Raw genomic sequence first — 16,841 nt, forward strand, 5'->3', positions numbered from 1 at the left:
TCGTCTTTTACTGGAGATATGCGCTCTCCTTGACAGAACATTTTCTAAATTTAAAGCTTTGGGTTTTTTTCAAGCAATATACAATAAATCAAATAATATTTGCCTCCATTCTGATTTTTATTTCTATATTTTGGTTATTTACTGCTGCACCAGTTTCGAATCATTGAACCACTTTTCATACTGTGGCTCACACAAAGACATCCTAATTAAATAGAAACTGTAGTTTAAAAATACAGATTTTATTCATCAAAGGAAGCCAAAATCCAAACACCTACTGTGGTTTGCTGGAACCCCAAATCCTTCCAAATGGCTTTGTAACCATTCCTTGACATATAAATTACACTCACTTTTTGTCATTTGTTCTTGAATTTCTTTTGATCATTGCACGGTGCCTTTATTAAATTTTCTTTTTTTTTTTAAATTAGATCTTGTAGCATACTCCACTTTGTCTAACAGGTACTATTTCAATGATTTTTTGAATTTGGCTTTTCCAAAAAAGAAAAACCACCCTGTAACCTGATATCATGGTAGGCTGTCCACTGTAGTAACCACTGTCCCTCAAAGGGTTCATTCAACACAGTTGACTGATGATTTAATAAGGGGATTTCCAAAGACGGACAGATTTTCGTGTAAATTGTTTTCCCCTTCCTAAATACAATTAAGAAAAATATAATAAACGAAATCATTCTTTAGAAAATGGCATTTCGTATTGACTTGCATTTCTTTGAGAGATATTAAAATCCATTATCGGAAGCATTTAAGTGTGACAAGAATTTTTTTAAACTAAATCCTTTGGTAGTTAAGAGAACATCTTAACTACAGGCCTTACGTAGCCTGTATTTGAATTTTGAGATCAATAGATGTTTTCATAAATTTTTATCTCTCCTTAGGCAGGTAAAGGGATCCTACGTACAATGAGAGCATCTAATGACGCAGTGGCTGACTTGGTACCTGTAGATGTCGTCATCAATGCGACACTGGCTGCTGCCTGGTATTCTGGATCACAACAAAAGAACAGGTTGGTAACTCAGCAATTGGGTTGGATTTACTGAAGGATTGCACCGGCCAAAAAAAAAAAACTGCTGCAAACTTGATTGCTCACCCGATTAGATGTGGAAGCAAATGTATGAACAGAGGAGGGAGTCTGCCAAATGTGGAACATTGCGACAGTTCATTTTGCATGCTTTTTGACTACAAGTGAATTTTTCAAGGGTTAAAAACACGCAATGTGATTTATCAACCCTGAGACAAATTGCAATGGTTTATTTTGCATCTTGAAATTAAAAATGTAAATATTTCAGACTGGTGCAAACTGCATCGTTGTCCAGAATTATTACAGGAATTGAAAAGCTGCAAAATGAGCGGCGGTAGGAAAAATGGATGTTTTCCGCTCATGTAAACATTTTTGAAACGCTACAATCAAAAATTTTACATCACAGTCTAGTCAAAGATGCAACTTTGGAGCTTCTGAATGATTTACGGCAGGGATATCCAGAGTCGATCCTCAAGGGCCGCTGTCCTGCCTGTTTTCCGTCTTTCCCTTCTGAAACACACCTGATTCAAAGGATCAACTCATCAGCAAGCTCTGAAGAAGCAAGAAAACAATCCTGACCACTTGAATCAGCAGAGGGAGATGGCAGCCAGGCAGGACATCGGTCCTTGCGGACCTATATTTGACACCCCTGAATTTAGGGCTGACTTGAAGCCAGTCACAGGAAGGAGTCATGCATTATCACCTATGATGAAACTCCTCTCATGTCTGGGTCATTCCAGCGCTCCGTGAAAATCAGAAATCAAAATACACACAACAAGGTGTCAGGCTAACCTGGGATTTCGGGATTGTATTTTGTGCCAAATTTCGTGGAAATGGGTATGACAAGAAAAAAAAAAATGTTTGTATCCTCAAATTTTGAGCAAAAGAAAATTATTTGAATTCTTAAACTCAAATTTGAATTTATTTAGAAAAGAGACCAAGGGGAAAAATGAGCAAGAAGTAAAATAAGAATATACTGAAATAATCGCAATTAAAAAAACAGAACCTCGAGTTCGTTAGGGTATTTTCCCAACGTCGGGAACTTGTAAAGGCACCACTCCGTGGTGCACCTTAATTGCTTTTCTTCGATTATTACATTTTAAGGAATGAGAGAAGCCAAACTCGAGCTCATCATTTAAATTTGATTAATCGTCCAACCCTAGTGGACTACCACTGGTTTCTCAGAGATCATTTTTGTGGTGTTTTAACCACACAGGATGGACAGTAGTATCCTATTGCCATGAACTTGGGGCAAGTTCAATCAAACAAACAACATGGCTCTTATGCGGTTGCTGGCTTGTCCCAAATTATCAGGGTGATTTTTTTTGTCTATCATTTGTTTTTTCTCACTTCCACTAACCACTTGCATTACTTCAAACTTCATTTTATATTTTCTATGCTCTCCCGAGTTCTCCATTGTGAAAATCATTAGAGCAACCTACGTGCACATTTTGTTCGTGAGTTAACCCAGAATTGAACTCTCACTATGTAGGATCGTAGTAAAAAAACGCAATCATTATTGAGCGCATGCAAAATGCACACTTACCGTGCACACTGTCTGTGCGAGTGAATACGGAATTTAGTATCTGAACTTGGGATCTTAGTAAATCAGGCCTGTTGTGAACCTGGTTGTATATTCAGATTTTTGGAAAGGTGTACAAAAAAATGTTCACAGAGTGCTTGTAATTAAAGTTGCTGTCTCGTTGTAGGCCCAAATCCATCCTGGTTTACAACTGCACGACTGGTGGCATCAACCCATTTCGCTGGGGAGAAGTTGGTATGTCTCTCTAATGTTATCTAAATAGCCTAAAACAGCCCCGGGCAGCGGTGTTGTCGATCTAGATGAGAGAAACTTGTCATGGATTTTCAAATTGTGCACAATATCTTCTCCACTGGCCTCACCCAACCTGGGAACATTTGTTTGCCTGTTTCCTGTGGATTCTGGCTGAATTAATTAATTAGTCATTGTTAAATGTTGTAAAGTTGAAATCTTCGTCTGAAACGTGTCCAGGGTTACTTCCATGGCTTTAAATATTACATTAACATTGTTTTGGTTTACACATAGCAGTTAGTGGTGTCATTAAACTATCCTGCCATCTGGACGCATGAATTAAGTGCGACACATTTGCATGTATGCAGTGTTTTAGTAAGTCTTATTTAAGTCTTTTCGGTCTTTATTGTGAATTCTTAAAAATCATTCCAAAAAGCTTCTTAACAGTAAATGCAATTATTGAAAGCAGGATACAACTTTGAGTTTTACTGAAAACATTCAAAATGCTAGTGTTAAAGAAAAGTGATTTTTTTTTTTAATAATTCATAAGAACAATTCTCCCATCATGTAAGACGGGACCACCATAAAATCAAACATAATCAAAACGGCATCCATTATCCACATTTTCATTTTCATTGAAAAGACAGTCCAATGACCTCTGACAAAATTCATAAGATCCTCGAGGCAGTAACAGCGAGTCCTATATTTTGTCCGAGCATCCACTATGTTGAGAATTTAAAATAACAGTTGTATCCAGAACTGAAGCAATAGTCCTGGAATATTTTAATTGAAACTGGAACAAAACAAAGTGCTGAAATGCTTGGCCTTGCAAATGCTGGGTGGAAACTTGTTACATCTCCATCTTACAAATTGGTTAAATTGAAAGTAAAAAGTGAATTTGCATTTTTGAAAAAAACCCCAGACTAATTCAATATGCAGGGATGGCAATTTTCCGCGGATACGCGGAAATCCGCCGTTTTATTTCTTAAATTGATCATTTTTGTGAAACGTCTAAATCTGTTGAGAAAATTTTAGGGGGGGTCAGGTACCTTATCGTAGAGTTTTCACGAGCTCTCCCAATCAGTCTTTCCATCTTCCGATTGTAAACAGCCCTGCGATTGGACGTGTATGATGTCTTACTTGTTGTGATTGGTCGCCCCGTCCAGGCCACGCCCCTTTCCGCTTTTTTCATCACTAGCCATTGCCATCCCTGCATATGGCACAGCTCCAGACAAAACTCGAAAAATGATACAACACATCTTACACTCCTTGTCGATTACTTTTGTTTTTTAGAATACCATGTAATATCTACTTTCAAGAGGAACCCTCTCGATCAGGCGTTCCGTCGGCCCAATGTTAATCTCACATCCAATCACCTAATCAATCAGTACTGGATCGCTGTGAGCCACAAGGCTCCAGCCTTCTTGTACGACGTGTACCTCAGGCTGATTGGACGAGAACCCAGGTAACCTCATTCTCTCGCCGTATCGGGCTTTCCTGGCCAACTCCTTTTTTCCAAAATGCCCAGAAACCCCCCTCCACACACACAGACCTTTCTGCTGCTTAACATCCTTGTCAATGTAGTATCATCTTAAAGCTGTGCTGTTCATGTGTAATGCAATGCTTGTCATTTCAAGAATGTATAACCCAGGTGCTCCTCTGCTTACGTGGGGGTTCTCACTGGTTTATGCACGCTTTACATTCTACCACGAGCAATGGTTAAGTCCTGGTTGAGTTTCCAAATAGAATGGACACCAATCTAGGTCATCTCAGTTCAGCCTCAATAAATGGTTGAAAGTTGGCCTATACATGTGGCTTTGCCTTTGGAAACCCAACCGAGGTTTTGATGCTTTTTTTTCAACCGTCTTGCTTCGCTCCTGGATTTGTCACAGTGACTTTAGGAGCATTTCATTCACCCTGTTTTCATTTCAGAAATCATCTGAGCTTCAGATGTTCACTGCATGATGCTCTTAACAAGCTAACATTGTTAATAGCGTGACGCAATTCGGTGTATCCTTCAGGAACCACGGGAGTAGAGATTACGGATTATAAATGGCCTCCTATTTTTCTCCTTCCTGTTTGTCATGTCTTTCTCCTACAGAGAACTGTATAAACATGACCTTCAAGACCAATCCTTTAGAGCAAGCCTTCAGAAGGCCCAATGTCAATCTCCGCTCCAACCCCTTTACTAATCAGTACTGGACACTTGTCAGCCACACGCTGCCAGCTCTCCTCTATGACTTCTATCTCGGGCTGAAAGGCCAAAAGCCTCGGTAAGGTTGTGTGTCCACTTTTTCCTCTCCTCTATAGTCTGGCCCAGTTTTTGCACAAAAACCGCGTCACACATCCAGTCAGATAGACTTGGTACAGTGTGTCCCTTGGCTAATATTAATATGGTGTATTCAGCGTGTATTCAAGTACTCTTGAATTTGTTGAATATTAGTTATGTTGGAAACCTATGCTAAAAGAATTCACTTTATTTGGAGTGCAAGATGAGTTATTGAAACTGGGGTATGACACGATCTAAATCTGCAATGCGCCACGGTGTTTTTTCCGGGGGAAAAAAAGGTTTCACACTTGTTAATATGGACCTGTTCAAGTAAATTAGGGGCATATTCACCCATTAGCGCTTATGTCAATTCCTTGTGCGCCTTTCAAGGTGCTGCGATTCTCCCGTCCAGACTTCTGACACACCCGCTATGCATGAACTGGAAATGTGTGTGCAACCACCATCGTGGAGTGATTCAATCAACTCTCATGTGGCCCCAATTCCCAGGTCATTGTTTTCATGAGACATGAATTCCATAGAGATCCATTTTGAAAATATCTCAACACGTTGATTGTGAAGTTGAATTTCCATCGTGGATCTGAAGGTTATCGCCAGTGTCGTGTGTGTGGCTCAATTACAGACTACTTAGAACAGTGGTTCTTAACCTGTGTTCGTGGTACCGAACCCAACCAGTTCATATGCACGTTCACCGAACCCTTCATTAGTGAAGAAAGAAATAATTTTTTACAAATTCAAGAAAAAACACATTTCTTAAAAACAGAAAAACCTAAAATAAAATTACATGGCCTAAGTATATCCATCCATCCATTTTCCAATTGGCTTTATCCTCACAAGGGTCGCGGGGGGTGCTAGAGCTGTCTTCGGGCAGTAGGCAGGGGACAACCAAAGTATAGTTTTTTAAAAATTGTATGACGTACTATCACGACAGTCACACGGTGACGACTGAGCAAACTAAATTTCCCACTGCACTGATTGGACAAGCAATGTAATGTGATCAACTGCAGCCAGTGATGGCCAAGTGGGCGTGTCATAACTAATTGACATGTTGAGTCACTTTGTCTTAACCTCCATGGCAGAGGCTCCATCGAACCCCTGAGACCAATTCACTGAACCCCTGGGGTTTGATCAAACCCATGTTAAGAACCACTGACTTAGAAGAAGTGTGTGTTTTTGCATTTACTATTTAAAAAAATAAAATACAAGCAGTTCAATCTGAATGCCCAGCTCACTCCTACTACTACTATTACTGATCCTACTGTATTTTCCGGACTATAAGTCGCTCCCGAGTATAAGTCGCAGCAGCCATAAAAATGCATAATAAAGAAGAAGAAAAAAACATATCGGTCGCACTGGAGTATAAGTCGCATTATGGGGGTAAATTTACGTGATAAAATCCAACAGAACAGGCATGTCATCTTGAAAGGCAAATAAAAATAGAGAACATCAGGCTGAATAAGTGTACGACGCGTAAACAACAAACTGAGAACGTCCCTGGTATGTTCACGTAACATATTAAGAGTTATTCAGATAACATAAAGAACATGCTAACAAGTTTACCAAACCGTGAGTGTCACTCCAAATCACTAAATCCAATGAAATCTTCATCCTCTGTATCACTTTTAAAGAACTCCGGAGGTAGAAGATGCGGCGCCCCCTCTTCTACGTCGCTTACGCCCAAGTCATCGTCAGTTGTTTTTATCAGTTGCCGCCGATGTGGAACGTATCAACAGGCCTAGAGCACCCTCTTATGGTTTAATGTGAAAATATCGTGAAATGATAATGTGTTAATCCTTTCACACATCAATCGCTCCAGAGTCTAAATCTCACCACCGGCCAAACTATGAAAACCCCCCCCCCCTGTGATTTGTAATCTGGAAAATATGGTACTTTTTCACAAAGTAATATGATACAATGTCAACATTAGGCTGTCACTGTAACGCAGGGGTGTCTAAAGTCGGTCCTGGAGGGCCGCTGTCCTGCCTGTTTTGCAGCTCTCCCAGCTGTAACACACCTGATTCAAATGATCAGCTCATCAACCAGCTCTGGAGCAGCATTAGAACAACCCTGATGATGTGAATCAGGCGTTTTTCTCCTGGGAGAGCTGGAAAACAGGCAGGACAGCGGCCCTCCAGGACCGACTTTGGACAACCCTGTTGTAACGTATTAGGGACTCACATAGACAGTTGCCGCGCACTCTTGGTGTGAGCGTACATGAGCTCTGCGGCACATCACAAGTCATCCCAGTCGGCCTGTGTGAGTCATCATTCGCAGTCAGCGGCTGTGAAATGACTCGCAACCGAACTAATGAGGGTGATATTTTGCCTTTGAGAGGCGATAGACCATTGTACACCCTCGGAGCACGCTCGACAAAAGATGCTTAAGCATATGGAAGAATGCACGCACTGACAGATTTTGTCAGGGAACACCCTGATTTTAAGGTCACTCCACCTCGAGTGCGTACATTTCATGGCGGCATGGAAGCACACTTCAGTCGATGAGAGGATCTGCACAGCCAAAAAGAAGCGCAGCAGCGCACCCTTTTTGACTTAAGCGCATGGAAAAATATGCCCTTAATGAATCCAAGCATTTTGTACTTAAGAAATCCATAAAATGCACACATGGACAAAGTTAGTGTTACAAAAAAGAAATGAATAGACACAATGCCCGAACCTGACACTGTTCGGTGCCAAACACAACAACAAGCCTCATCTTCTGGGAATGTGTTCTTTGAACATCCATCCATCCATCCATTTTCCGAACCGCTTGATCCTCACTAGGGTCGCGGGGGTGCTGGAGCCTATCCCAGCTGTCTTCGGGCAGTAGGCGGGGGACACCCTGAATCGGTTGCCAGCCAATCGCAGGGCACACAGAGACGAACAACCATCCACGCTCACATTCACACCTAGGGACAATTTAGAGCGTTCAATCAGCCTGCCATGCATGTTTTTGGAATGTGGGAGGAAACCGGAGTACCCGGAGAAAACCCACGCAGGCCCGGGGAGAACATGCAAACTCCACACAGGGAGGCCGGAGCTGGAATCGAACCCGGTACCTCTGCACTGTGAAGTCGACGTGCTAACCACCGGACTACCGGGCCGCTGTTCTTTGAACAGTTGAGTCAAAACATATTGGCTTGTTGTTTACAGATGCAAAAATGAAGCACACAAAGCAAAAAAAAGTGAAGCAAGGAGGTTGTTTTGGGGCTGCTTTTCTGACATAGGAACTCTCAAGAAAATTAAAGTCATCTGGAGTGAATTGTGTGGCCCAGTGTCAGGAAGTCTTAGCTGTAAGTCACATGTCCTCCAAAACATATTTCAGCCAAACGTACCCCAAATGGTTGAGAACAAAACTGCGCTATTATGAAGAGTCCAGGCCGAAATTCTATTGAACTATCTGTGGAATAACCCAAGACATTGAAAATGTCAGTTTTTGTCACACTTTTATTTCTTTTTCCTGAAGTATCAATCAGGGCTTTTTAACAGAACCACCTGCTAGATGATCTGATGACACCAAGATTCAACTCTTTGGCTTTAGTTCTCGGGTGTACACAGTAGTTGCTGGAACCGAGGCAGCAATCTCTGCTTGCCCAATCTGGGTCTGGACCTTTCACAAAGCTCCCCAGAGGAACTCAATAGTGAGTTCTTGGTTCCTTCTCCCACCAAGGCTCTTCTCTCCAATTTTGTCACTTTTGCTGATGTTCAGATTTTGACATAGGCTTGCAACATAACAAAATGATTTATCCAAAATGCAGTTTTTATTGGATTTTTTTTTTTGTGTGTGGAGTTATTATTACAAGTGGCATTTTGAATCGTGAATTTTGCAAATAAGTGAAGTAAATCTCCACACTAAAAATATCAAATTGGATTCAGGTGAATGAAACGAGTTTGGTTAAAATGTTTCCGGTTTAGGCTTGTCAGCAACAGCAATCTTTGCCTCAACGTGCTGCTTGAAAATGCATATACAGCTCATCGCATTGGACTCATTTGCTTCACCAGATGGAATCTGAGTCTTCATCATGTCAATTTTGAAGCACTTAAACTGAATTAGTTCCTAAGTGATTAGAAGGCTCAGATCATTCCATTTTTGTTTTTCTCGCCACAAGTAGTTTTGCTGTTATATTTTCAACACTGTGATTTATTGCAACATGCATACGTCCTTAAAACAACTCACATACTGTATATCTTTCATATGAATTGGATTCTCTTCATGGGTGACGTTTTCTGCAAATAGAAAATGCGCAAAAGTTTGACCGCTATTGTTTGACATCATCATACTTTATATAACTTGTTGTAGTTTGATGAGAACAGTGGTATACAAAAAACGATGCCCGAAATGTCATGGCAGCTTCAAAACTACTAACTTCTGAATCCGCACTTAAGTGGCAATAAAATGTCAACCAACTGTGTCCTAATTTGCCATACACGCTTTAACCAATGAACCAATTGGATTGTCTGATGTACCAAAGAGGATTGGGGACAATTTGAATTGAAGGTGAAGATAGCTTGAGGCTATTTAGGGCATACAGATGCGTACCACTGTCTAGTTGAAATGACCTTCTTTCAAAATAAATCACTCCTCGCACCCTGGAAGTCATTGCCATTGTACGCAAATAATCCGAAAGTAGATTCAAAACAATGATTCTGCGTGCACATACTCATGATCCTCTCTCAACTGGATCTCATCTACAAGTAACAGCAATCCTACTAAAACACTTTTCTGATCCTCGCTGGCAACAACTGACCTCCCGTTATTTTCCTTTCTTCACGATCGCGCTTTTGTTCACACTCCAGACGCCTTATTACACAGCTTGCTGTCTTTCTTCACGCTGCCTCGCATTCACTCTCTGACCCCTCACTGAATTATGTCAACAATCTGCTCCCTGCTCTGTATCCCATAATCAATCCTTTCGAATCTTAATTCTACACCTCACCTCACTTTCTTACTAAAAGGATGATGAAGACAATCACTCGCCTTCATAGAGCCATGATGGTTCTGGAATATTTTACGAGTCACTCTTGGGTGTGGAGCACCGACAACGTAGCCATGTTGATGGCCCACATGACCCCAGAGGATAAAAAGGTAAGAGAATCATAGACGGACAGACAGATATCCACCCACTGTCACGTGTATCCTGACACCACTCTTGGAGCAAAGTACGCTAGTTGGCAGACAGTAATCTACCGTGTGGTTATGTTTTCATCAGGTACAATTTGACAAAATCATTTCGAAGTGCTTGCCATTCAACAAACATCCATTCGTGAAAAGGAATTATGAGGGGATCTTATTTACTGGAATGCTTATTTGAGTCCTCAAAGTAAGGCAGAAGAATGAATCAAATTCAAATAAACATTGCAATGCCGTCGAATGCAATTTCCAAATCCCAATCACCTTTATTTTTTTTACATACTGTAAATGTGTATTTTATCCATTTATTTATTTATGTTGTATCGGGATGAATTCAGTGCTGCAGAAGCGCAGTCCACGTTAACATATTGATCCTTGCCTGTGACTTTCCTGCCATTTTCACCTGGATGTAGGATTCTTAAATCCTTGATACTGTACTGCAGTTTATCCACCCATCCATTTTCTGATCTGCTTCTCCTCACGAGGGTCACCTACGTGCTGGAGCCTATCCCAGCTGTCTTCGGCAGCAGGTGGGGGACACCCTCAACTGGTTACCAGCCAATCGTGGGGCACATGTAGATAACAACCATTCACGCTTGTTAGCAGTTTAAAGTCAAAGCCAGATCTGGCCCCAAAGCCGTCTTCAGCCGAAACACCCACATCATTGAGAGTGGTGACAATGGCTTGATTTTTTTCATCATTTTGAAGCCTCATTTTGTATCCTTTTTTACTCATTCAAATTTGACAGAGTTATTAGCAAAACTCTTTTTTTTTTTTCTTTTCTTTTTTTGTTTGTCAAATTGACGACATTTTAATTTCACTTGACAGGCACTTTAAGAAATGAGGAGTTACTTCAATAAGAAGTTACGACCCCAATCAATGTCATGCACATTCGGCATTGCAGATAATTTGATGTAAAAGCCACTACATTGAGTCAAAGGGAGTCTTTCTAAAAGAACTAAAGCAAGTATGTGAATTCCCTTGTCCCTGTCAATTTGACAGTACACAGTGTGAGATAACATCCTAGGATGGACTGGGACACATAATCAGTGATGTTGCTGAGATCAACAGGGATTTCAGGTCTTCCGACATCATACCCCGTCATTCAGATGACCCAGCCAGGATTGATCAGAGCCCGCCCGGCTTGTGTTCCAGTAGCATTGGCACGCATTTTTGACATCAACTCGCTCCTGGTTCTTTAACCGCTTCCACTCATTGGCCTCCTCGATGCGATCGTCCCAAGAACCGTCAGTTCAGTCAATCGCACCTGCCTTGAAGATATTGCGTTGTTGTGACGTGGACTGGGAACTTGAGCTTCTTGCACAAGTCCACTTGTAGCTCGTAGTCCACTGCTGAGGTGAGGAGCTGCTGGTTTGGCCTGTGACTGTGGCCGCTCTCCGGCCCTGACAAAGGCGATTCTCCTTTTCCCAGATTATGCTTCCTGTACCACATATCCATATCGAAGCATAAATTCATTTTCGAAGCTTATATTTTAGATTTGCAAAGTTGACTTTGCATTTTTTAAATGTTGCTTCTTCCACTGCATCTATACATATACACCGCAATATATCTCCATTTCGTTGCTGTAGGTGTTTAATTTCGACGTGCGGCAGCTGAACTGGGCAGAGTACATGGAAAATTACTGCATGGGCACTAAAAAATATGTCCTCAATGAAGAGCTGTCGGGCCTGCCTGCCGCACGCAAGCACCTCAACAAGTAAGTGTGCTTTGCATTGAACATGCATTTCTGCCACCAAACACAAAATGGATGACAGATTAGTAGACTGGTTTTACTTGTAAATTTTATTCAGTGTTTTGGAAAATACATTCCAGTGATTTATTTCAGCAACTTCTACTAACAGCATTGGGATAACAAATGATCTTTTTTTTTTTTTTTTGGTCTTTTTTGTTTTTTCGTCATGCATACTAATTCTAAAAGTGTTTGTCTTTTTTTTTTCCTAGGCTGAGGAATATCCGCTACAGTTTCAACACCATCCTAGTGGTGCTCATCTGGCGCATTTTCATTGCCCGATCTCAGATGGCTAGAAACATCTGGTACTTTGTAGTGAGCCTCTGCTTTAAGTTTCTCTCCTACTTCCGAGCCTCTTCCACCATGAAATAATGACCCAGAGTCCCAGTAGAGGGAGGCAGGGTGGAACGACACAGAAATGAAGAATACTGAATCCTGGCTGTGGTTCTTGAAAGAGAATATGCAAATCTATTCCTTTGGTTCTGTGTGAAAAAGAGAGTGCAGCCTTCAAAGCAGTTGTACTCATTGGTCAGCGATTCAATAGCATTCAAAAACATAAATGTTGCAAATGTTTGATTTTTATAGACCGTATTGATCTCTGACAAGCTTTTCAACTCCAATTAGACATTAGGCTTAAGAAAGAACCTAAATTAAAAGGAGTCTGCTGGTTTCAGTCAGACCTAACACACCAGGGATATCAAAATCCGGCCCTCGAACCCCCACCCGAACCCCCCAGGCCCCTGTCCAGGATGTTTTCGACGTGTCCCTCCTCCAACACACCGGATTCAAATGATCAGGATCGTTGTCAAGATTCTCAAAGCTTGCCGATGAGCTGATCATTTGAATCCGGTATGTTGGAGGAGGGAGACATCGAAAACATCTTGGGTAGGGGCTCACATGGACCGGGGTTGGACACCCCTATACTACACTGTCTTTTGTTACTTGAAGCATTGCGTTTGTATTCAATGTGAGTGTGTGAATGTGTGTGCATGCGCGGTTGCATAGGTGTATATATACACAATGTGTGTCCGGTATACATAGACATGAATACGGTATACATAGAGATGTCGATATTAGTCTACAGTAGTGGCTTTCCGATCAAGGTTTTATGCCATTGATTCCGATACCCCTCATCCATGGTGAGATTGACCAAGTACAATGCTGATCACACGGATGAGCTGCACGGTTTTCAATTTCAGAGCTGCTTCACTAAGTTATTTTAAAAATTGATTACCGGCAACAAATTGATTAATTAAATTTTAAAAAACAATTCTATCCGAATTTCCATCCCTTTATTATTCAGAACCAGAGCATTATTTTAAAATGATTATGATTGCATTTCTGATACGGTCTGCAATGCGCAATATTAAGGAAAATTGGAGTAGGCTGCAAAATACAAGTTGCAGTTGATCAGTTTATGCGATGGCATTGATCGAAATGACGATCATGGACTTTTCCACGGAAAGTGGCCAATCACGAAAGGTCGATCGGCGCACCACTAGTATACATTATATCATCACACTGTATAAGAATATATACATATTTATATAGAGAGTGTATGTATACAGTGGACCACCACATACTGTACCTACGGTTCAGCACCTGCAGATTCACCTATTCGCAAAGTTTTTTTGGGGGGTGCAGGGGTACTTAAAAAGAAAATATTTTGGGGGGGAGCCACCCCTGTTTTCCCTGAAATGCTTATTGGAGGTTTATCCCTGTTTTCCAGTGCAATTTATATTGGGCCACAATTATACACGTATTTTCGCTCTGCGAGATAGAAGGGGTCCTTTGTGTTTGTATACAGTATACATGTACTACTACATACTAATATATACATATCTATGTATACTGTATCCATGTGAATACAGTACAGTATATGGATAAATATTGACTTGAGATGCCTTAACAATTAGCCCATACAAGCAGAAAATTTGTACCTGTTGAGAAAGTTGCACACCAGCGAATCTAGTCGTTTTAAGAGCCAGTGTTTAGTCAGACCACCACCACCAAATCTGTTAAGACTAAAGCCATGTGATTCATATTAAACATAAATCTACAACTGCTGACATGACAGTACATCTGCTTTAAAGACAGCTTCTAAATGACCTCTAAATAACAATTTCGATACCTTCTCGGCCAAAGTTCACACCATAGCTGTTTATTTCTAGTTGCAATGCAAGCTACCTTACGTACAATGTGCAGTAGCTACCAGTGCCTGTTGCTTGCTAGCTAAGCTAATTTTCAATGTTGGTCTTTTTTTTTTTTTGGGCCAAATCCAGTGACTAATTTGAGTGAGTGTTTATGTAGCATTTGTTTTGTGGAAGTTTGAAAAGGTAAAGTTCCCTGTTCATCATGTTCAAGAGGCATTTGCCTCCGCAAGGGCACTTTGACACCAAACCTTTGTCTAACACCCATTGACTTCATGAGGCTTCACTGAACGGTTGACATGTCAGAAGTGTGCGTGTGCGTCTGTCTTGTTTTCCTAAGAACGCTACAATGTTTGAATAATCTGGGCGTGACCTTGCCAATGTTTGCTCATGTTGATTTTGTCTTCTCTTTGGTTTAGGTCCTATGAATGTCTTGTAATAAAAAAAAAAAATATATATATATATATATATACTGTATGTATATATATATATATATATATATAATATGTTAGTTCCGCACTTTTGTCTTTAGTGCCTGAACGTTTGGAACAAAGTGAAAACTGAGGAGAGCTATGTTTTCAAACTATTTTGTGAGTACGGTCGCTCTCTTTAGGTAGATTTCTAATGAAATTGTATTTTTGTAATTATATTGTGAAGGTCTTTGAACTCCCAAACAACACTATCTGCTTAATTTCTGGAGACGATAAATCATTCAAATTCTTGCACCTCAAGCCCATAGTGATTTTTGTTTGACTATAATATTCTGTTTTTCATTGAATGTAATCGCATAAGATAGCCTAACCTCCTGTCAGCTTCAAACCGTCTGTTGATACGTTTTCTTTTAAACTGAGTGAAATATAAGCACATGGAATCTGGGGGAAATTACATAGAAATGCCATTGACAAGCTTTGTTCGTGTATATGTGTGTGATTAGGCCAGTTTTGTTGATTAGATTTTTTTAATTCTTTTTTTTTTTTTCTGAGAAAATAAGATCTTGCATTTCTACTCCAGCATTTTTGTTTGGCGTTGCACTGAGTGAGACAGATTAACTGAATCATGCCAAAAAATGGTAATTCATTAGCAATGCACAAATAACCAAAGCATCATATTGACTTTGAAAGTAATTTGGGGTAATTGCAGATCCAAACCTGCTGATAAAAATCATACCAGAGTTCCAGCTGTTATTATAGGTTAAACTGTGTTGCTTAAATTCCAAGAAATGCAATCCCAAAGATATCTGAATTCAGAAATTGAAGTTTGCATCCCGGAAACATTGAATTGATACGGCAAGCGTCGGTGAATCCTCTCTGATGCACAGACTGCACATTTGGTCTTATTTTGATCTGATCTGACCTGGCCATGATCATACATTTCAGGACCTTTCAACACAATAATGTCCTTAGAAGTACATGTCGTTCGGTATTTTCCGGCTAATCAAATTCTAAGGGCCCGTGTGTGTTTTTTCTTTTTCCCTCCTCTTTGTGTTTCTTATGCTCTGATCAAGTTTTGACTGGCACATCCAACTGATAGAATGTGTGGGGTGTAGCTTTTGACATTCCTTCTCCTACTGATGTGGAAAACACGAATGTCTGTGATGTTTATCTGACGTTTAAATGTTGACCAGGAAAAGATGGCTCGTATTTTATACCTTCTCATCTTTGTTTGGAAGCTGATCGATCGATTCATCGCTCCTAACTCAGTCAGAGCTACTGTATTTATGTATTCACCTTAAAAACAGAATACATCAACTGGTGCCTGTTATGGTGGGGTTGTGAACCAAAAAATAAGAAATAAAAGTTTGTTTGATACATTTGTGTGCCTTGATGTGTGTGCTTTGCCTCTGTAGTATTCGTCAACACGACTGATAAAGAGGGAGTGACGGCATGATGGAAACAAACCATTCATCTCAATCTGTACATCCATGACCGATTCCCATCAGTGCGTAACAGGTCAATCGTCCACATTCTCCTGGTGTACTTTGCAGAGGTCAGATTAAAGAGGCCCTTGAGCTGCTACATTCAAATTTAATGCTGCCATTGGGATTCATTTCCTCTTCTCTGTGAATGCTTTTGCATTGCATGGGGTGTGTTGAATATCGGAACTTTTTCATCGTTAAAGCTGAGTTGATCTTCACCCTTTCATCCACCCTGTAACCTGATAACATGATCAGCTGTCCCTGAAAGGGTTAAATCGCGTGAGCATTTCGTCGCATGTCGTGACACTCGTGTACGTAAACTGCTTCAGTCGCCATACGCAAATACTCGTGATGCTTTTCAAAGCCAGGTGATGATGCTCACAATTTTACATCAGCCAAACTGATTCCTTCGTGCTGGTGAGATTTGTGAACTATTACACGAATGGCCCAGATTTTATTTTAAATCATTTAAATTGATTTAATATTTGTCAAACCTGTTCGATTAGACTGGGGCCCCATAAATGTTGACGGTTGATCATTGCAGACATTAGTGTTTTGATCACCAGTTGTTCATTCGGTACTTTCCAGGACTTCCGAAATGAGATACATTCATTGCTGACTATGAAACTTTGTTGATCCGTTTTACGTGGGCCAAAGCACCATGAATTTGGATTGTCGTATTTACATCTTGGGGCTTCAAAGAAAACATGACATGTATTTTGTGCTCTTTTATGCAGCACTTATCAACAGCTGCCTGGAAACCAGGACCCAGCAGCCGCTATAATCCCACTGAGAAATGGGCCGGCCC

At 40.7% G+C, this 16,841-nt stretch overlaps 1 protein-coding gene across 1 annotated transcript in view; it reads left to right on the forward strand.

Moving 5' to 3' along the window:
- Positions 1–15,928, forward strand: part of far1 (fatty acyl CoA reductase 1) — a 41,410-nt gene extending 25,482 nt beyond the window's left edge. The window contains exons 8-13 of the mRNA XM_086108937.1: positions 891–1,018; positions 2,743–2,810; positions 4,098–4,269; positions 10,044–10,173; positions 11,808–11,935; positions 12,181–15,928. Coding sequence (XP_085965063.1) covers positions 891–1,018; positions 2,743–2,810; positions 4,098–4,269; positions 10,044–10,173; positions 11,808–11,935; positions 12,181–12,340 — 786 coding nt within the window. The 3' untranslated portion in view covers positions 12,341–15,928. The remainder of the gene's footprint in view (positions 1–890; positions 1,019–2,742; positions 2,811–4,097; positions 4,270–10,043; positions 10,174–11,807; positions 11,936–12,180) is intronic.
- Positions 15,929–16,841: the final 913 nt, after the last annotated feature.

Source organism: Hippocampus guttulatus, chromosome 4, assembly GCF_054856545.1.
Source record: "Hippocampus guttulatus isolate MCC_2025c chromosome 4, RoL_Hgut_1.0, whole genome shotgun sequence".
In the NCBI taxonomy this organism is placed as follows: domain Eukaryota; kingdom Metazoa; phylum Chordata; class Actinopteri; order Syngnathiformes; family Syngnathidae; genus Hippocampus; species Hippocampus guttulatus.